The 22,024-nt window shown below is 41.6% G+C and overlaps 1 protein-coding gene across 1 annotated transcript; it reads left to right on the top strand.

Moving 5' to 3' along the window:
* Positions 1-2,620: 2,620 nt before the first annotated feature.
* On the top strand, positions 2,621-21,583 carry cops3 (COP9 signalosome subunit 3). The gene is made up of 12 exons (XM_017483791.3): positions 2,621-2,830; positions 6,130-6,259; positions 8,328-8,440; positions 8,714-8,763; positions 8,964-9,056; positions 9,187-9,366; positions 9,644-9,784; positions 15,063-15,236; positions 15,356-15,442; positions 20,124-20,237; positions 21,023-21,103; positions 21,264-21,583. Exons 1-12 carry the CDS (start codon positions 2,776-2,778, stop codon positions 21,315-21,317), a joined length of 1,272 nt encoding a protein of 423 aa, XP_017339280.1. The 5' UTR covers positions 2,621-2,775; the 3' UTR covers positions 21,318-21,583.
* Positions 21,584-22,024: the final 441 nt, after the last annotated feature.

A 22,024-nucleotide genomic window follows, 5' to 3' on the forward strand; every position in this document is an offset into this window, starting at 1 on the left:
CTATCTCTCAGATCCTTGAGACAGATCCTTCAAGGTATCATGGAGGGGAGGTATTTCTGAAACTCTGCACAACTGGCGTTCCACAGGGGTCAGTTCTGGGTCCACTCCTCTTTTCTATCTACACTACATCTCTAGGGCAGGTGATTGAGTCTCATGGCTTCTCATATCATTGCTATGCTGATGACACCCAGCTCCATTTGTCCTTCCAGCCTGACGATCCATCCGTCTCTGCACGCATCTCTGCTTGCCTTTCGGACATCTCGGTCTGGATGAAGGAAAACCATCTTAAACTTAACCTGGCAAAATCTGAGCTTCTCGTCATCCCAGCCTGTCCCTCAATCAACCACAACCTCACTGTATAGCTCAGCTCACTCACACTCATGCCAACCAGGACGGCCAGGAACCTTGGGGTGATTCTTGATGATGGCTTGACCTTTGCAGACCATATCTCAGCAACTGCAAGGTCCTGTAGGTTCATCCTTTACAACATCAAGAAAATCCAGCCCTACATCACCAAACAGGCTACACAGATTCTAGTCCAGGCTCTTGTTATCTCTAAACTGGACTACTGCAACTCACTGCTTTCAGGCCTCCCAGCCAACTCCATCAAACCCCTTGAGATGATTCAGAATGCTACAGTGTGCCTCGTCTTCAACCAGTCCAAGAGAACCCATGTCACACCCCTCTTCATCTCCCTCCACTGGCTTCCTGTAGCTGCCCGCATCAAGTTCAAGGCCTTGATGCTCACCTACAAGACCTTGTCAGGAACAGCACCCTCCTACCTCAACTCTCTCCTGAAGGCCTTCGTTCCCTCTCGCAATCTGCGATCGATTAGCGACGGACGTTTAGCAGTTCCAACTCAGCGTGACACAAGATCCCTTGCCAGAACCTTCACACTAACTGTTCCTCAGTGGTGGAATGCACTTCCAATCTCAATCCGGACCGCAGAATCTCTCACCATCTTCAAAAAACAGCTAAAGACCCACCTCTCCTATGAACACCTAACCAACTCATAATAAATAAATAAATAAATAATAATAATTAAAAAAACGCACATCTCTACTCTGCACTTTGCTTCTTCTGGAATTCAATTAATAGATCTTGTATGGTAGCACTTCTTGTATTGTTCTCTGCTTGATATCAGTTTGCTTGTATCTTTCTCATTTGTAAGTCACTTTGGATAAAAGCGCCTGCTAAGTGAATAAATGTAAATGTAAATGTAAACGTTGGACGTCCGATATTCGCGGATATGCGGAAATTAAGGGACCATCTCTAAAGTTACATACGACATTGTGAAACACGATTCTAACTTCAATAACATTTGAAGGGAATGACTTACAGTCATTTAACCAACTGTAAAGTGTTCATCTAGGTGTCCTAGATGAAACCTTTTAGATTTTTGATATTTATCAAAATAAGCTATTAAATCATATATAAATATTTCCATGTATTTCACTACAGAATGAGCCCATACACAAAATATTATTTAAAGCTCAATAGCATTTGAAGGGAATGACTTACAGTCACAAAACCAACTGGAAAGTGTTCATCTAGGTGTCAGGTATGACGCACACCTTTTAGATTTTTGATATTTAACCCTACAATGCATGAACCAAAAAAACCTTCACGAATGCATAAAGGGGGTCAAAATGACCCGTACTGGATTGAATGGTTTTCTTAAAAAAATAGGTGTCCTATTAATGAAATAATTTTTATATATATAATATACACGTGTGTATGTGTGTATGAATAGCATTTATATATATATATATATATATATATATATATATATATATATATATATATATATATGTAATATACATACATATGTATGTATGTGTGTGTGTATATATATATATATATATATATATATATATATATATATATATATATATATATATATACACTGTATTTCACAAAAGTGAGTACACCCCTCATATTTTTGTAAATATTTGATTATATCTTTTCATGTGACAACAGTGAAGAAATGACACTTTGCTACAATGTAAAGTAGTGAGTGTACAGCTTGTGTAACAGTGTAAATTTGCTGTCCCTTCAAAATAACTCAACACACAGCCATTAATGTCTAAACCGCTGGCAACAAAAGTGAGTACACCCCTAAGTGAAAATGTCTAAATTGGGCCCAATTAGCCATTTTCCCTCCCCGGTGTCATGTGACTTGTTAGTGTTACAAGGTCTCAGGTGTGAAGGTTTCTTTGGTTCATGCGTTGTAGGGTTAAATATCACAAATCTAAAAGGTGTGTGTCGTGTCTGGCACCTAGATGAACACTTTACAGTTGGTTGTGTGACTGTACATCATTTCCTTCAAATGCTACTGAACTTTAAATAATGGCATATTTTGTGTATGAGCCCATTCTGTAGTGAAATATATGGCAATATTTATATATGATTTAATAGCTTATTTTGATAAATATCAAAAATCTAAGATGTATGCATCGTACCTGACACCTAGATGAACACTTTACAGTTGTTATGTGACTGTAAGTCATTCCCTTCAAATGCTATTGAAGTTAGAATCGTGTATAACAATGTCGTATGTAACTTTAGAGACGGTCCCTTAATTTCCGCGAATATCAAACGTCCAACGTCACATCAACTTTATTCCAGTCATAGACATTATCGCGAGAGTTTAGTTTCTGTTGGTGGCGGCCGAGGCTACAGACCCGCTCTGATTCTTCCTGTTTAGCTAGCACTTATTTCTGACACCTGAATGAAAACCGGTGAGAGCGGCCTCTTCGCAAACCTGTAGGAACCATGGCTTCAGCGCTGGAGCAATTCGTGAACAATGTGCGGCAGTTATCTGCTCAAGGTACGGATACAGCTAATAAAGATACCGAAACAACCAAGGTTAGCAAGGTACTTAGTTAGACCGCGTTAATCGTTCACCACCGGTATTCCGACAAACACGCCTCTTATGCTTTAGCGTTGTGGAGCTGCTGATTGGTCCGCGGCAGTTCCCTCGTGACCTTTTATCCAATCCCATGAGCGGAAGCGGGACCTGCTGGTCTGAGGAATACGGGTGTGGAAAACACAGCAAGTCTATTTAGGTAACATGCTAGCTATGAAAAGCTGGGAGTATTAGTTGACAACTTTAGCTAGCATATTTGTGAGTTTGTTCGCGCTAAAGAAAGTGAAATCATTACTGTGTCAAATGGGGGAGTTAAGTCCAGAAAGGTCCGGTTTCATCACTGATACTCAACAGCACTAGCTTAATAAATGTCGCGAAGTGAGAGAGTGAGCTAAGCACCATTAGCCACAGCGCAGCTAACGAATAACCTGAGACAGACAAGTCATCATGTTCCTCACTGACACACACACCCACACACAGTCATAGTGTTCCACACTGACACCCACACACAGTCATAGTGTTCCTCACTGACACACACACACACGTCATAGTGTTCCTCACTGACACACACACACGCCATATTGTTCCTCACTGACACACGTCATAGTGTTCCTCACTGACACACACACGTCATAGTGTTCCTCACTGACACACACGTCATAGTGTTCCTCACTGACACACACACGCACGTCGTCGTGTTCCTCACTGACACACACACGCACGTCGGCGTGTTCCTCACTGACACACACGCACGTCGGCGTGTTCCTCACTGACACACACGCACGTCGGCGTGTTCCTCACTGACACACAGTAGATGACTGGAAATGATGTAAACTCTGTTCAGTTCAGCAGGGTTGCAGTGTTTTGTGTAGAAAGGTGTGGAGCCCTCAGAAGCACACTGACTCTAGGGACTGAAAAACATCCTCAGGCTTTAGTTCAGTTTACTGAGGAGCTGAAAATGCTGTGGAGTCTCCGGCTGGTTGGGTGTAATGCAGCACTAACCCAGGACCTGCTCCCAGTTCTGTAGACAATAAAAGCCAACACACTGTGTCTGTGGGAGGAGATGATCAGAAATGATGTCAACAATCCAGTGATGTCTGTAAAACTCGTGTAGCATGGGTCAAGGGACGCACTTCATCTTTTTCATTCCTTATAAAGACATCTTAAAGAGCAACAACAGCCACATGCACTGAAGCGAGCCGCAGTGGCAGAGAGCCTCTGTCTCCAGAAGTACAGTCTTTCTCCACACAGTGTCTAGTGAACATTAAAGGGATATTTCACCCGAATTTTACGGTTCTGTCATTGGTCACTGGCCCTCGTGTCATTCCAAACCTGTGAGACTTTCGCTCATCTTTTGAAAACACAAGTGGAGACATTTTAACGAAACCTGGGAGATTTCTGTCCCTCCATTTACAGTCCATGTAACCAAAACTTTCAATCTCTGAAAAGTTAATCAAGCCATCGTAAAAGTAATCCGTGCGACTCCAGTGGGTTAATCCCACTTTTCTGAAACGGTTAGAATGCTTTGTGCACGCAAAAAAAAGAGTCCCTTCTCGAGATTCAACGGGACCCAGAAGCGCTGCATTGTTTACAGCAGACGCTGTACGCAAACCGAGTCACGGAGGAAGAGGGACGCTGTACGCAAACCAAATCACGGAGGAAGAGGGACGCTGTACGCAAACCGAGTCACGGAGGAAGAGGGACGCTGTACGCAAACCAAATCACGGAGGAAGAGGGACGCTGTACGCAAACCGAGTCACGGAGGAAGAGGGACGCTGTACGCAAACCGAGTCACGGAGGAAGAAGGACGCTGTACGCAAACCGAGTCACGGAGGAAGAGGGACGCTGTACGCAAACCGAGTCACGGAGGAAGAGGGCCGCTGTACGCAAACCGAGTCACGGAGGAAGAGGGCCGCTGTACGCAAACCGAGTCACGGAGGAAGAGGGCCGCTGTACGCAAACCGAGTCACGGAGGAAGAGGGCCGCTGTACGCAAACCGAGTCACGGAGGAAGAGGGCCGCTGTACGCAAACCGAGTCACGGAGGAAGAGGGCCGCTGTACGCAAACCGAGTCACGGAGGAAGAGGGCCGCTGTACGCAAACCGAGTCACGGAGGAAGAGGGACGCAGTACGCAAACCGAGTCACGGAGGAAGAGGGACGCTGTACGCAAACCGAGTCACGGAGGAAGAGGGACGCTGTACGCAAACCGAGTCACGGAGGAAGAGGGCCGCTGTACGCAAACCGAGTCACGGAGGAAGAGGGCCGCTGTACGCAAACCGAGTCACGGAGGATGAGGGCCGCTGTACGCAAACCGAGTCACGGAGGAAGAGGGCCGCTGTACGCAAACCGAGTCACGGAGGAAGAGGGCCGCTGTACGCAAACCGAGTCACGGAGGATGAGGGCCGCTGTACGCAAACCGAGTCACGGAGGAAGAGGGCCGCTGTACGCAAACCGAGTCACGGAGGAAGAGGGCCGCTGTACGCAAACCGAGTCACGGAGGAAGAGGGCCGCTGTACGCAAACCGAGTCACGGAGGAAGAGGGACGCTGTACGCAAACCGAGTCACGGAGGAAGAGGGACGCTGTACGCAAACCGAGTCACGGAGGAAGAGGGACGCTGTACGCAAACCGAGTCACGGAGGAAGAGGGACGCTGTACGCAAACCGAGTCGCAGAGAACAATCTTTGTAACAAAGACACCTGCATATTTCGACATAGAGGAGGACTTGTATCGCTGGATAAAACTGGGATTAAACCACTGGAGTAACGCGGATTACTTTTACAATGCTTGATGAACTTTTCGTCGATTGAAAGTTTTGGTTACATGGAAAATGGAGGGACAGAAATCTCCCAGGTTTCATTAACAAAAAGTCTTCATTTGTGTTCTGTAGATTAAGGAAAATTATGGGTTTCGAACGACACGAGGACGAGTAACCGATGACAGAATTGTCATTTTTAGGTGAACTTTAAACGTTACAAAACACAAATGACTGAAACCTTCCAGTGAAGCAGTCAGAATCCACAACGTGCCATATGCTTGCATCAATTCAGTGACTTACCTTTTAAGACCAAAGCAGATGTTTTACGATGTTTTGTAGGTTTCTTTGTCACAGTAGAAGCAGGATTTGAAAAATGTCACTTGACTGAAGGATTTTCTCTGAAGGCTTTTCTTTTTATTTAGAGCAGTAAACCTCTCATAGAGATGTAAAGTGTGTGTGTGTGTGTGTGTGTGTGTGTGTGTGTGTGTGTGTTGTCTGCTTTAGGCCAGATGACTCAGCTGTGTGAGCTGATCAATAAAAGCGGAGAGCTGCTTGCCAAGAACCTCTCCCACCTGGACACTGTGTTAGGAGCTCTGGACATCCAGGAGCATTCGCTCGGCGTGCTAGCTGTACTGTGAGTCTGCACATCACTCTCAGACATTTCATTAGATAGAAAAGCGATCGCATTGCAGAGGAATCGCGCAAGGCCGTGCACAGACATGGTACTGCATTAATTTGTGACATGAGGACCGCGTGACGACGCCACTCTCAAAACTGTTTCCCTCTTCAGAGAACAACAGTTTTCAGGGTTTTGCTAATCGCTGATTTAGCGTCAGGTGTGAATGTAATTCCCAGGTGCGTTGCGTTTCATATTAATCGTTGTGTTGCAGTCGTGCTACGCTGGAATGCATTCACAGCCCTAAGCCGCAGTTGGCGTGTGAGTGTGACTACATCAGAGCTAAATTTCAGGACGCGTTGTGGTCCATATGAAGGAAGATACTTTCATGGTAAAAGTGTTAATATGAAGAATAATACTTCCAGCTCACACCAGGACCCATGGAGTGATTCAATTTCAGCGAGGAGTAGGAGCAGCGTTCATCACCGAAGTTCATTTTAACACTTGTTTTCCAGTTTAACAAAACATTGATTAAGGTTTCTGCAGTAGGAATGAAGAAACATGAGACTGTAAGGAACTATAAAGTGCTTTCTTTCTGTGGACGGCAGCACCTGCTGGAAAATGGTGCTTTGGGGCGGGATTGGAAACTGTGATTGGACGACTGATAAAAGTGAAGTACAATGCAACAGGGAATCACATCCACATCTGAAGCAAAATCAGTGTCGAGCTTATTGTTTTCCCCTGAGAGATAAAGCAATGTAAAAATAATGCACTGAAGGTCTTTTGGCGTGGTATGTCCTCATGTCACAATGATAAGGAATCATCTCCATACCCACTTTAAAAGAAACATTTTGACCAATCAAAATTTCAGACATGAAATCCATGTTTTAATGTAAATGCTGGTAACTGGTAAAGTCCTCCTACTTGGCTATATTACTGAAATACACATTTACTTTAACAATAGGGCCCACACAATTATCTTTAATTACTTTTTACTTTGAGTAACAAACATTGTAACAAGAAATCATAAATATGTGTGTACAGTGAACACAAGGTAAGCACAAACAGCACAATACACATTACTGTAAAAAAAATAGTAAATGTGCAATAGTGAAATTCTTTAACAACTTAAAACATGTTTAAGAAATAAAACCGTTTTCAACATTCCAAACATGAAAGATGGCGACATGTTCAGGACGAGAGCTGAACTACAGATAATATTCACATCCTCTCAAGTAAAGCACGCGCATTAAGAATCCATTCTGAATAGATATCGTTTCGTTAAATTGAAGATTGATTAAAATTGAAGAATCTATAATTTTTTTTTTACCCAGCCCTACTACTCACCTTTAGGTCAACATTTTAGCTGCTACTGTTTTTGAACCGTACAGCAATAATTTTTGATCTTCTGAACACTGTTTTTTTCCCCCCAGGCGTTCACTATACGGTCAAAAGTATGTAGACACCTGACCATCACACCCATATGTGCTTATTGAGAATCTCATTAGAGATTTAGTCTGCCTTTTGCCGTTGTAATGTGCTGCACTCTTCTGGGAAGGTTTTCCACTCGATTCTGGTTCGTGGCTGTGGGGATTTGTGTTCACCTGGCTACAAGAGCGTTAATGAGGATGAGGTCAGGCACTGATGTTGGGTGAGGAGGCTCCAGTTCCAGATCATCCCAAAGGTGTTCAGTATAGGGTCAGAGCACCTTGCAGGACGCTTGAGTTCTTCCAACATTAACACTTCACGCTGCACGTCTTCATGGAGCTCGCTTTGTGCACATCGGCATGCAGGAACAGGTTTGTTCCTCTTAGTTTCAGTGAAGGGAAATTGTAATGCTACAGCAAATGAGGACATTCTACACAGTTTAGGGAAGAATCACATATGGGTGCAATGGTCAGGGGTCCACAATCGTTATAATGTATGTAGCTACTATTGACATGATTAAAACTCAAACAAGCAAATAAACGATCATTACTAAAACTCCTTGCCAAGTCTTTATAGTATGGCTGGTACTTCTTTGGCGTTAGTTAGTTTATGTATGCTGTATCCAGCTGATGTTTATATTGTGCTTTTGTAATTCTAGATTTGTGAAGTTTTCCATGCCCAACATCCCTGACTTTGAGACATTGTTCTCTCAAGTCCAGCTCTTCATCAGTACTTGCAACGGAGAACACATTCGATACGCAACAGATACTTGTGAGTTTACACTCCTGTGCAGCCTGCATGCTTTCTGTGAGATCATGGGCGAGCGTGCGGTTTTTATTTTTTCCCCCCAGTAATGAAGCCAGTTTGTCTTGGATTTTGTTCGATACATTCATTTTGCTCTCCAGAAATAAACTCTGCCATATCTAGTATTCATTTCACTTGACTATGTGCCCTAAAAAGTGCTCTAAACAAAGCACACTGCAAGTATTCAGTATTTATCAGTATTTACCTCCCTTCCCTTTTGTTTTCCTGTCTGTTTGTCAGTTGCTGGACTCTGCCATCAGCTGACTAATGCTCTCGTGGAACGGAAACAGGTAAAGGTTTTCAACACGCCCCTGGGGCTAACAAATAAACTATAATTATAAACGGATAAAATGTATAACGTGTTGTCCGTTAGTTAATAAAAAATTGTAATTGTTGGGAAATTGCTGTGGCATAAGACGAACACAACACTTTCCTGGCCTAAACAAGGCTGTTAAAATATAGCACTGATGGATTTTCTTTGCTTTCACAGCCGTTACGTGGGATAGGTATACTCAAGCAAGCAATAGACAAAATGCAGATGAACACGAACCAGCTTACCTCAGTGCATGCAGATCTGTGTCAGGTGGGTCCAAACTGTACTGAGAAAGATGCATGACAGAATAGCGCCATTCAATATGTAAATGCCAGACAAAGCTTAATAAGTCTGCCGATTTCAAAAAGGAACTGACGGTGGCAATTTTGCATCTCACCAGCTATGCCTGCTAGCAAAATGCTTCAAGCCGGTAGTTCCTTTCCTGGAGCTGGACATGATGGACATCTGCAAAGAGAACGGCGCGTATGACGCAAAGCACTTTCTGTGTTACTACTATTATGGTGGCATGATCTACACGGGTCTGAAGAACTTTGAACGAGCACTGTATTTCTTTGAGCAGGTACTGAGCCAGGGCTTTTCTCTTTTTTCAAAGATTGTAGCTCATTGTATATTATGCGCATGACGGAAAAGGACAGTCAGATCTCATACTGTTTTGCTCTCACCCTTAAGTCCAAACACTAGTTGAATTCAAATGTCTTTCACTCTCTCTTGCTGTAGTCGGTTAGTATTGATTAAACTGAGATTTTACGTCATCTTATAGGGTACATTCAAATGTCAAAATGTAAACACAAATTGGTCTCCAAAAAAAAAAAGCCTTACTCTTCTTTTTCCTTTAGGCTATAACCACTCCAGCTATGGCAGTCAGTCACATCATGCTCGAGGCTTATAAGAAGTACATTCTTGTCTCTCTCATCCTCCATGGCAAGGTGCAACAGCTTCCCAAATACACATCACAGATCGTGGGCAGGTTCATTAAGGTGAGGCTGTAAACTGAAGCATGGATGTTTGTTACTGTTACTCTTCCCGGTGTTAGCAGTGATTTCATAAGCCTTATTCGGATGGGATTTAATGTACATGAAGCAATTCATTTTACTCTGGATTGGCTATATTTTCCCCTCCTCTATTACTGAATTACTTACTGATCTATAATTCGGCATTGAAATGTATAACGTTATGGTTGAAATATATTTTTATAAGGTGGCTGTGTGGGTTATGATCCCTCCTGCTTTATGAATCTGAAGTGTTCACTTTCAGACAATGGGCCTCATTTATCAGTCTTTTAGCAAAGTTGTGTGTACGGGTGAGATTGGTCGGAAATGCTGATTTTTTTCACACTTTCATGCGTATGTCGATCACCCGTAAAGTGCAAAGTGTTTTCCTGACACAGCTCATTTGCATTTAGCGACGTCCACAAAATTAAAACATAAAAGTTCAAGTGCATTGACCGCACGACTGAGAATAAAGGCTGAAAGGCAGACATGGAAGTTACTTCGAACTACTAACGATTAGTTGTTGCAGCCCTACTGTGCAGACAGACCAACTCTTCTGCCGCCCGCTCTGGATAAGGGCTTCTACTAAGTGCTGTCTTCTTATGCACAAATTTGCACACACTCAGGCGCACGAGTAGGATACAAACGTTTTTTCTGAATTGACAGAATTTTCTTGGAATCCAAATTTCAAATAAAATGCTCATATAAACGATTTATGAATAAATCTGTTCAAATCCAGCTTAATAAATGAGGACCATTGTTTGTAACAAATGATTTAATTACGAATGCTAAGCTGACTAACCTACATGTGTCATTGTACTTGGCCTGAATACAGTTTCACAGACACTCATTTTCCTAGTGAAAGCATAGTTTTGTAACTAATTAAGTAAAATGTTTATGGGGCAGTGGTTAAGGCTGTGTGTTACTCATCAGGTTCAAGCCACAGCATCGCAAAACTGCCATTGTTGGGCTCTTGAGCAGCCCCAAAACCCTCTTTGCTCGGTGGGCGCCATGTCATGACTGACCCTGTGCTTTGACCCCAACTTCCTAACAGACTGGGACATGCAAGGAAGGGATTTCACTGTACTGTAATGTACATGTGACAAATAAAGGCTTTCTTCATGTCCTGTAAAAGAAAAGGACATGAAATTATGAGAAAAGAAGAAATTTATGATTTAGCTGTCACTAGCCGATCTAAAGCTACAAGCTGTTCTTTAGCACTGTCCTGATTATGAAGTGGTGCAGTCACACCTACTCTTTATGCACCCCTTATCAACTAGGCAAGGCAGCGTCTCAGTGGACCCTTCCTATAGCTGTTAGGGGTAAAGTAGGCAGCTCATATCTATCCAAGTCTACTCAGTACCAAGACTGTTTTATGCTATGGGCACACCCCTGTAGGGATCCTGGGCAGAATAGGGCCCTAGCAATGGCGCAGCTTGTTAGGCCATGAGTTGCGACCCGTGTCAGTGGAAAAAGAGGTCCTGATATTTGAGGAATGAGACGCTGTGGGTGTCCCAGCTCCAACACAATACTTTGGCTCGTATGTTACTTAGACGGGAAGTTGGAAGGGCTCCAACCAACCAGCTAGTCAAATCTTGCCCTGGGAATTTTATAGTAGTGTAGAACAACCTGCAGATTTCCAGAAGGTGTTGGCTGAGGGCTAATTGAGTAGTGCAGATCCATGACGTGCTTGCTCAGGTATATCATACCTATATCGTTGACGCATAACTGGTGGAAGTCCACGCCGGAAGTCCTGTGCGTCCCCTTGTTGGGCTCCAAGGTGGGTGAAGAGTAGGGATGATGAAACGAAACCGCATACAATATGGCAAAAATTAAAACCAGAAAAAAAGATTGTTGGATCAAGATTTGGACTGTGATGTAGGACATGGTTACAGTATTTTTTCCAAAAGTGATAACTGGCAGAGATTTAGCCTCCTGGAGTCCTTACTCCCTGATATGCCACTTTCTAAGCTGTCCCTATTCACTATACAGAAAGGTATTTCAGGAATAGCAGGGACAGTAAAGAATGTCAAGAAGCTGAGGTCTGGCCAGATCTCGGTAGAATGTTTAAAAAAAAAAAAAAAAAAAAGTCCAAGCTGAAAATCTACTGCAGTAATGCTAGCCAGTGTGGCTATGAACACTTTCCATCACCCATCTCTAAATAATAATAAAGCAGTTAAGAAGGAAGACCGCATTATTAAAACAGGACCTTGCATCCTAACCTTCAACAGTCTGGAAAAAGCATCCGGAAAAATTCAAATAGGATATTTAAGTGTCCCTGTCGATACGTACATATCTAACCCCTTAGATGTTTCAACTGCCAGAAGTTCGGACACGGATCTGCTAACTGCAAAAATAAAGCTATCTGCTGTAACTGTGCAGAAGAATGGCATGGAGAAGACTGTAAAATACCGTTAAAATGCAGCAACTGTACAGGGAGCCACCCAGCCACATCAAAAGCCTTCCCTTTTTGGCTCAAAGAGAAAGAAATCCAAAAGATGAAATGTACCAAGAAAGTGAGCTATATGGCGGCCCGAATACTAGTTGAAGGTTTCCATACCTATAACCTAGGGAATAACCTTTGTAGCTGTTGTAAAACCTGACCTACGAGCTATTGAGGTCCAGATAGAATTGACGTGGATAAGTGACAAACCACAGATTGTTGAAGATACCAAATCTGCAAATCCAATCAAAAGCAAGACCACAAATAATCAAATTCGGACAACGCTGCCTCAGATCCAGGTAAATCAGAGTGAAAATCCATTATCTGACAAAAACCAGTCAAGTAAGAGTCATAAGAAATCAACCTCACAAAACGTAAAAATAAGTCAAGAAAGTAAAAACAAGAAGATTGACCCCAAAAGATACTGAAATGACAGAGGACATGTACTCACGTAGCTGTAGCCCATCTCCAAAATTTAAGAACAAGGTTCTACCCACCTGAAACTGGGTAAACATATAATACTGTGGAACTATTGTCATCTTAAAGCCAATTTCGCAGAACTACAACGTTTAACTGCGGCTATTAATTCTCTGGCTGTTTGCCTTATAGGAGACCCACCTTACCACAAATTGTGCCCCTGAAACTGTTCACTTTTTTAAATACGTATGGTCCAAGTATTCAACGCCCCTCTGGTGGTGCATTCATGTTAGTAAGAGATGATGTTATCCACAATCAAATTGCAATGGATACCAACCTACAAGCAATTACTTACATTGCACAGAACTGTTACCCTGTGTTCTATTTACATACCTCCTAATTTTGCTGTAACATACCAAGAATTGGTTTAAACTTGTGGGACAGTTACCATTGCCACATATTCTCATGGGTGACTTCAACAGCCACAGCCCATTGTGGGGATGAAAACATCTTGATACTATACTAGGGAAATAGGATTTAAAAAAACAAACAAAAAAAAAACCTCATTGTTTTACACCTCAGTGTAAAAGACTTATGTTTGTTAAATGACGGTTCAAATACCTATCTGCATCCGGGTCATGGAACCCTCTCTGCCATTGTCTTAACTGTCTGTGACTCTAAACTATGAAGCATGTCTTGGATGATCTGGGTGGAAGTGATCATTTCCCCCTGATTATAACCTCAACAGAATTAGACACATAACAAAGACCTCAAAAATGGAAACTCAACAAAGCAAATTGGTATGCATTTAAAACACTTTGCCATGAGAGATTCAACGAGTGGTAAAATGGTTCACCAACACCCTGACTACAAAAGCTAATGAGACTGTTCCAAAGATATCAACAAAACAATTAAAAAGGCTAAATCCATGGTTTGATGACAAATCTAAAATCCTCTTTGAGGCATGGAAAAAAGCAGCAAGAAGGTTCAATAAACAGCCAAAACCTTACTGAAGTAAAACTCTGCCGAGCACAGGCACGAATCTATATAAATGAGGCAAAGAAACAGAGCTGGAAAAAGTTTGTATCAAGTCTGACAACAAACACATCAACAAAGTAAATATGGAATGTGATCCGGAGAATGGAAAGCAAGGAAGGCTGACTACAAGTAAAACATCTTAATTGTTCAGCAGAAATGTACAACAGAAATGTTCAATAAAAATGAAACTGGAAAAAAAAAAAAACACCTTAATTCCTTAAGGAACTGTCATGATACTGCAGTTGGACCAGACAAAGTCCATTATTAATTCACTTGCCTCAAAGCACCCTATCCATCCTCCTGGAAAATTTTAATGATGTTTGGAAGTCAGGTAATATCCTACCCTCCTGGTAAGAAGCAACAATCATACCTATACCCAAACCTGGCAAGAAACACATTGACTCCAACCACTACCATCCAATTGCTTGGACAAGTCCATGTGTAAAACCATGGAGAGGATGGTAACAAACAATTTGTCTGGAAGTTGGAATCTGACCACCAGATAAGTGACTCAATGTGGTTTTAGAAGAGGGAGTACTCTAGACCACCTTATCAGATTTGAGTCGTACGTCCGTGATGGTCTTTATTAAAAAAGAACATGTGGTAGCAGTTTACTTTGACTTGGAAAAAGCATAGGACACTACCTGGAAATATGGGATTCTCAGAGACTTACAGTTAATGGGGTTATGGGGCATTCTGCCTATTTTTATCTCCAGATCTCTATATCATATACGGTTAATGTAATCTGAAGGCCTTGTTGATGCTAAGTTGTGAAGCTTTTGAGTTTTCACTGCACGGCATGGCAGACTGGCAGTCTGACAAAGTTCAATGTTTCGCCATGAAACAGGAAGTTATAACTCAAACATACAATATCCAATCTGCCTCAAATATCACGTTTGATAACAGTCCTGAATACATCTGTGTGCCTATGTTTAGTTATAGTCATAGCTCCACCTGCTGCCAACAGCAAATTACACGTTTTACATCGTGATACACTCCTAACAACAAATAAGTGCTAAAAAATGGAATGGCTTTCCCGTGGCAGAGCAGCACCAACGTGCACCAGGGTGCGAGGGCACGGTTATTGCTGCTTTCTGTAATTTTGTTTTATTTATGTCTGATAAATAAATGTATTCACCATGAAATAGCCATTGAAGCTGGTATGGCAGAAGCACACAGTTTGAGAAAAGAAACCACCTTTGAATTCTGTGATTTGTTCTGTTGTAATTTTATTATCCAAACCCACCTCCTTTTTTTTTTCCCCTCTCTCTTCACTTTTTTATCTAGGGATTTGGGAATGTTTAACAAACCCTAATTTGTACTGTAATATGGTTTGGGTTTTTTGTTTGTTTGTTTGTTTTTTTGTAGCCCCTCAGTAATGCTTACCATGAGTTGGCACAAGTGTACTCTACCAACAACCCAGCAGAGCTGCGCAGCCTCGTCAACAAGCACAGCGAAACCTTCACACGTGACAATAATATGGGTCTGGTCAAGCAGTGCCTCTCCTCATTGTACAAGAAGAACATCCAGAGGCTAACCAAGGTCTGCTACAGCACAGTGTCACAGTTTATTAAGAGTTCAATGGGGAAAGGGATTTAAATAAATGTAAACGTTTAGCTTGATGGTTTGATTTGGACACACTGCCTTTCCCTGTGATGCAGACGTTCCTGACGTTGTCTTTACAAGACATGGCAAGTCGAGTTCAGCTCTCAGGGCCTCAGGAGGCTGAGAAATACGTCCTGCACATGGTGAGTCAGCAACACCACCGCCATCATCATATATACAACTTGTGTTTACTTAACAAGCACTGCTGCTGGTATTCCCAGCAAAATCACAATATCTGAATGAAAAGGCCAAAAATTATATAAATAAAGAGATTTAGATCTACTTTTACATCATTTGGTAGACACCCTTATTCAGAGTGACAGAGCTAATACTAATAGGTCAGGACGATGCTAACATGGGGAAGCTACAAGATATTCATGATTAAATTTCCATTCAAACAATAATGAAGACTTCGAGAGCAAGTGGAAATGTTCAGAACACTTGTGGGATCAAGTTTAAGTGGGATTAAAAACAGTAACATGCACCCCTCAGAGTCTGGGGCACGAGTTAATTGTTAGGTGAAGCACCAGTGCGAAACGGTACAACTTAATTGTCTTATTTATAGCCATGAAATAATCACTCAGGATAAACTGGTAAATGCTGTCGCCATTCAGTCATGCCATCGCTTATCCAGATATTTATATAACTGGACATTTACAAATTTTAGTCAGATATCCTTGGTGTATTTGTTTGTCTGTTGCCATGTGAACCTTGCACACTCATGAACACTGATAAATCGGGTCAGGGCTGTTTGATAGTTTTGTTGTCATCACTAGAATTCATCCTGTGTAGGTGTAGCATAAGACACTCATAAACACTCCATTCAGACAGTGTGTGTGTGTGTGTGTGTGTGTGTGTGATATATGTATGTATGTATGTATGTATATGTGTGTGTGTATATGTATATATATATATATATATATATATATATATATATATATATATATATATATATATATATATATAATGTATATATAATGTATATATAATGTATATGTGTGTGTGTATGTGTATATATATATATATATATATATATATATATATATATATATATATATATATGTATATATATATATATATATATATATATATATATTATGTGTATGTATGTGTGTGTGTGTATATGTGTATGGATATATATGTATAGCTGAGCTGCGAACTCTGATCCTGATGGATACCTATAGTCTGTACAAAGAAAAACGAAGTATAATGTTACTCTATATTATTTTGAAAAGAGCTCAGCTACTGCCACACTATTAACATATGTACAGTCCCCTCGGAAAGTATTGGAACAGCAAGGCCAATTCTTCTTCTTTTGCTATACGCAGAAGACATGAAATCCTTGAAATCAAAAGATGAACATGAAACAATAGATCAGAATTTCAGCTTTCATTACCTGACATTTACATCTAGATGTGTTAAACAACTTACAACATGGCACCTTAGGTGGCAGACCACACAATTTTTAGTTGAAAAAAGTATTGGATTAACAGATTAACGTAAATAACACTTAATATTTGGTTGCATATCCCTTGCTTGCAATAACTGCATCAAGCCTGCGACCCACTGACATCACCAAACTGTTGCATTCTTCTTTTGTGTTGCTTATACAGGCTTGTACCACAGCTTCTTTTAGTTGTCGTTTGTTTTAGGGGTTCCTCCTTTCAGACCCTTAAGGTCTGGGGATTGACTTGGCCAGTCTTAAACCTTTCAGTTTTTCCAGTCCTTAGTTGAGTTGGCAGTGTGTTTTGGATCATTGTCTTGCTGCATGATGAAGTTCCTCCCAATTAGATTGGCTGCATTTCTCTGTAAACTGGCAGACAGAAGTTTCTGTAGACTTCTGAATTAATTCAGCTACTATCATGAGTTACATCATCAATAAAGATTAGTGAGAATGTTCCAGAAGCACTCATGCAAACCCAATCCATGACACCACCTCCACCATGTTTCTCAGATGAGCTTGTATCTTTTGAATCATGAGCAGATCCTTTCTTTCTCCACACTTTGGCCTTTCCATCACTTCGGTGGAGGTTAATCTTGGTTCCAGAACTTTTGTGGTTCCTCTCTGTATTTCTTTGTGAATTTCAACCTGTCTTTCTGATTCTTACTGAATCAGATGAGTGGTTTGCATCTTCAGGTATGGGCTCTATATTTCTGCTCTTGAAAACTTCGAATGGTGGATTCTCCTGCCATGTGGAGGTTGTTGGTGATGTTACTGAGTTTTTTCTTTTTCTTCACAGCTCTCACAATGTTTGTCATCAACTGCTGTTGTTTTCCTTGTCTGGCTGTTAGTACACCAGTGGTTTCTCTTTTTTCAGGGCATTCCATATTGTTTTGCTGCATAATGACCTTGCTGTTCCAATACTTTTGGAGGTCACTGTAGTTACTAGCATCACTACTTGTAGCTAACTACTCTGCAACATCGTATGATGCATTCCCCACGCTGTATATTGCCGTACGCTGCATTCCCCAACGCCGTATATTGCTGTACGCTGCGTTCCCCAATGGCGTATATTGCTGTACACCGCGTTCCCCAACGCCGTATATTGCTGTACGCTGCGTTCCCCAACGCCGTATATTGCTGTACGCTGCGTTCCCCAATGCCGTATATTGCTGTACGCTGCGTTCCCCAATGCCGTATATTGTATTCACAGAATAGAATCATTCCCGTCTCCTCTCTGTAAGCAGCCAATGCTTTACCATGCGCATACTGACACATACCCCCACCACCTCATCTTTCAGCTTTTCAGTCCTTCTCCTCCACCACCTGGAATAAACTGGCTTCCGCCCTTCTGACGGGAGAGAGGAGTTAGCAGGCCCCCCACACAAAATGTCTATTCTCTCTGCTTTGTCTACTGGACCGGATCTGGCGCTCCCTTTTTGGTGAGGTCAGTCATTGGGCTGGTGATGTCCAAAAAAATTAGGTACAGACCTACAGTAAGAGATAGTCAGCCCCAAGAACTGCATCACACTCTTTTAGGTCTTGGGTATTGGGCAGGTACAATCATTGCGGTCTTTTCAATTTGGCAACACATCTGCCCATGGGCAAAGTGGAGGCCCAGATACTGTACGTCCACCCACCCAGTTTGCTGTGAGTCCTTGCCTGTTTGCTGTGAGTCCTTGCCTGTCTCATGGATCTCAGGACAGCTCTCAGATGTTGTAAATGCTGCTGCCAATCATTACTCTAATTACTGTGATCTAAATATACAGCAGCACATGTGCTGTGCAGGTGGAGTATTCTGTCCATGAGACATTGAACCGTCACTGCGGCTCCACCCAAACCATACGGAAAGGTAACAAATTGGTGTAACCCAAACAGAGTGGGAAGAGGCCATTTCTTTCTCAGTATATTGGAGTCAAGGGAATCTGCCAATACCTCTTGGTTAAATCCAGTGTTGAATAAATGGAGGTTGCACCTAACTGATCAAAGCATCAATGTAGAGCAATGAGTCACATTTTGATACTGCATTGACTTTTCTAAAGTCAACACAAAAATGGACTGACCCGTCAGCACCAAGACCATGGGGTTGCTCCAAACACTGTGGGATCATGTCGAGCATAGTCTTGAGTTCCTTCCAAACCACATTTTTTTGTGTTCATTTAACTAGTAGGGGTGGCTGCATGCAACCACGCCTGGAAGAGTCTTGATGTGGTATTTTATGACGTCTGTGCAACTGGGCAGAGGCAGAAACACATTGGAAAATTCACCTTGTGACCTGGCAACTTGTGCTCTCTAGGACGGTGAGAAGTGTTCTCCACAGGGCACTGGAGTGAATTGGGCTACACCTTAAGTCCTTTACCTTAAGTTTACCTTAAGTCCTAGCTCCTCCCTCTAGAGCCACAGGAACTGCCTCTTTGCAGGGCTTTTGGAGATTGAGGTTGTATCTTTGAATTTAATTGCCTCTTATCTGTTTCCCTGACCTGATAGTCGACTTCTCTGACTCGCCATGTGTCCTCAAAGGGCCACTTTACAAGTAATTTGGAGGTTGGTGTGAATAGTAAATTAATTACGTTGTGTCAAATTCCTGTAGCCGAGTACTCATCATACAGTCAAAACTGTCCTTCTTGAGCCTGACGCTTATTCTCCTGCCTTGGGTGACTCAGGATGTGGAGTTTTTCTTTCAGGTCCAGGACATGCTGAATTTTTTGAAGATCCCTCCTCCCAATTTTCCTTAGTGACGTCTAAGATGCCACAGAGCTTGCACCCATACTGTAATTCTTATGGGGAGAACCCTATGGAGGCTTGTGGGATTTCTCATACTACAAATAACAGGGGATCAATCCACCTATCCAAATTCCACACGTCGTTTTGAACTAACAGATAATATTTTTCAGGGTTTCATTAAAATGTGCGACCAGTCCATCGACCGCCAATGATTCGTACGGTTTGAAAAAATCACATGCCATGAAAGAATTGTCCTGATCCGCCAGGAAGTTTTTTGGGATCCCGACTTGGGAGATAACTCTGAAGAGTGCCTCCGCAACCCTACGTGCTCAGAAGTTGAGAAGAGGCACCGCTTATTAGTGTACGCTGTATTCCCCAAACACTGTACATTACCATAGAAATTTTTTCTCTTGGCTTGTGATTGCATTTGTTTGGCACTTTTTTGATTATGTCCTCCTGTTGTACTTTTCAGAATACAGCAATAATTTTAAAATATGAAAAAAAAAAGTATTTTAGGCAGGAATACACCTGTTAATTGAGAAGATGTGGGAGATGAAATGTTCGTGCAGCGTATGAAATTATATTCACATTGTTGAAAAGTGGATTGTGTGTTCTCTTCTGAACTGTTCCTCTCCTCCTTCTCCTCCTCGTCCTCACAGATTGAAGATGGAGAGATTTATGCCAGCATTAACCAGAAAGATGGCATGGTCTGTTTTCATGACAACCCCGAAAAATACAACAACCCTGCAATGCTCCACAAAATTGACCAAGAGGTTTGTAATAATATCGCAAAGCTTTTGAACAGTCTTCTGTCAGGCTGGAGAGGAAACAGGGCAATGGTACACACATGGAGGCTAATTTGTGTTAGAAATTATGGTTTAAAATGAGCACGAGGCTGTATCAACTGCACCCGAGCAAAATTATTAAGACATTTCTCTTGCTTCATAATAATTATCTTTTAATCAAAGGGTGCTGATTGGTCCAGATTAAAGAAATGTACTTTGTAAAATTGGAAGTGGTTCTAAATTATTTGACATGTATGTTACTCTACCGCTCTCATAGTAGATATCCATGTTTTTCATCAGTTATTAGGTTCTAGTGCAACAATGCCAAGACACTGATTGGTTTTTATGCCTGTGCCACTGAGCGAATGTTTTCAGGTTGTCAGAACAAGTGGTTGAATGTTTGTAGGATTTATATGGAATTTTCATTGTAAACAGCAGATGACCTGATTAGATTTTGGAAATTTTTCCATCCAAGGTCAAATATCTAAAATAGATGTTCTTAAATGGCTTCCTTTGTGTTTGAAGTATATTTTAAGGGCATTTCTGGCATACAAATTAGACTTGTTGATGGGGGGCTTCCCCATTGACACTGTTCTCGTTGAGTTTTTGTTGTTCTCTGTCTCTTAAATCTGTCAGAGATTCTTAATGCTCATGCTCATATGTTAAATTAAACCACTTAAAAATTACTGTGTGTTGATGCACACTGACTCAGTCAGCTTTTAGGTTATGTTGATCTTTCTTTCATAATTTTTATATCTGCTCATCTCTCCCAGATGCTGAAGTGTATAGAATTAGATGAGAAACTAAAGGCCATGGATCAGGAGATCACCGTCAATCCACAGTTTGTACAAAAGGTACACAGATTCCTATAGAATTCTTGACACCTGGTGATTCCATGTTAGTCTGTTACCCTGGCATGGAAATACTACTTGTTTTCACTAATCAGTCCAGAAAACAACCAGTATTTAATATTTCTGCTCGGATTAAAAGCCCTTTTGTTTTCTGGCCCTTCAGAGTATGGGAACACAAGAAGACGATGTTGGCAGCAAGACATCATCCTATTCCTGAGGCCAATGCAGTGAGCCTTCCTCGACTCCTGTAATGCTGAAGAACCGTCATCAAGAAGAATATCAGCCTATTGAGTTTGGACTATATCAGAGGAAAACATAAAATGTCTGCAATTATAATTAGTCTTTTTTTTTGTTTCTTTCACAGCGCTCCCAGAAACACCAATCCTGTTTTGTCAGTGTTTTTATTTATCAATGTTGAAGTGCAAAACCACAGCTGCATTCATGACCGTAACAATAAAATGACTGGACTTCTTTGTTCAAGAAGCTTGTCTGTATATGTGTTTTCATTTTAATACACATTTTAATGTATTTACTGAAAAACATTTTGCTTATTTTTTTCAATGTAAAAATTCTTCCTATTATTACTTTTTGCACCAGCTGTATCATGGGTAAGGGTGAGGAAAAGCTATATGTGTGGTATAGGATATCTGAAATATGTTCTGTAGGGCTGAAGGGTAAAGCATTCACTCTGGTGGATGGGTGTGTGTGTGTGCGTGCGCGTGCAGTTCCCTGGTATGTTAACCTAACGGAATACTAATATAGCCTATTGCAATAAAGCAGTCTTGCTATGCTTCCCACTCTGTGTGCTCAAGAGAGTGAAGTGCTCTGTGTGCTTTTTACCCAGGACATTGGTGACATAACACTAAAGTATAGTATATAAATGAATAGATAGATGCAGCAGTGGTATGTCCTGAAACTGGAATA

The sequence above is a fragment of the Ictalurus punctatus genome, chromosome 13 (assembly GCF_001660625.3).
Source record: "Ictalurus punctatus breed USDA103 chromosome 13, Coco_2.0, whole genome shotgun sequence".
Taxonomy (NCBI): Eukaryota; Metazoa; Chordata; class Actinopteri; order Siluriformes; family Ictaluridae; genus Ictalurus; species Ictalurus punctatus.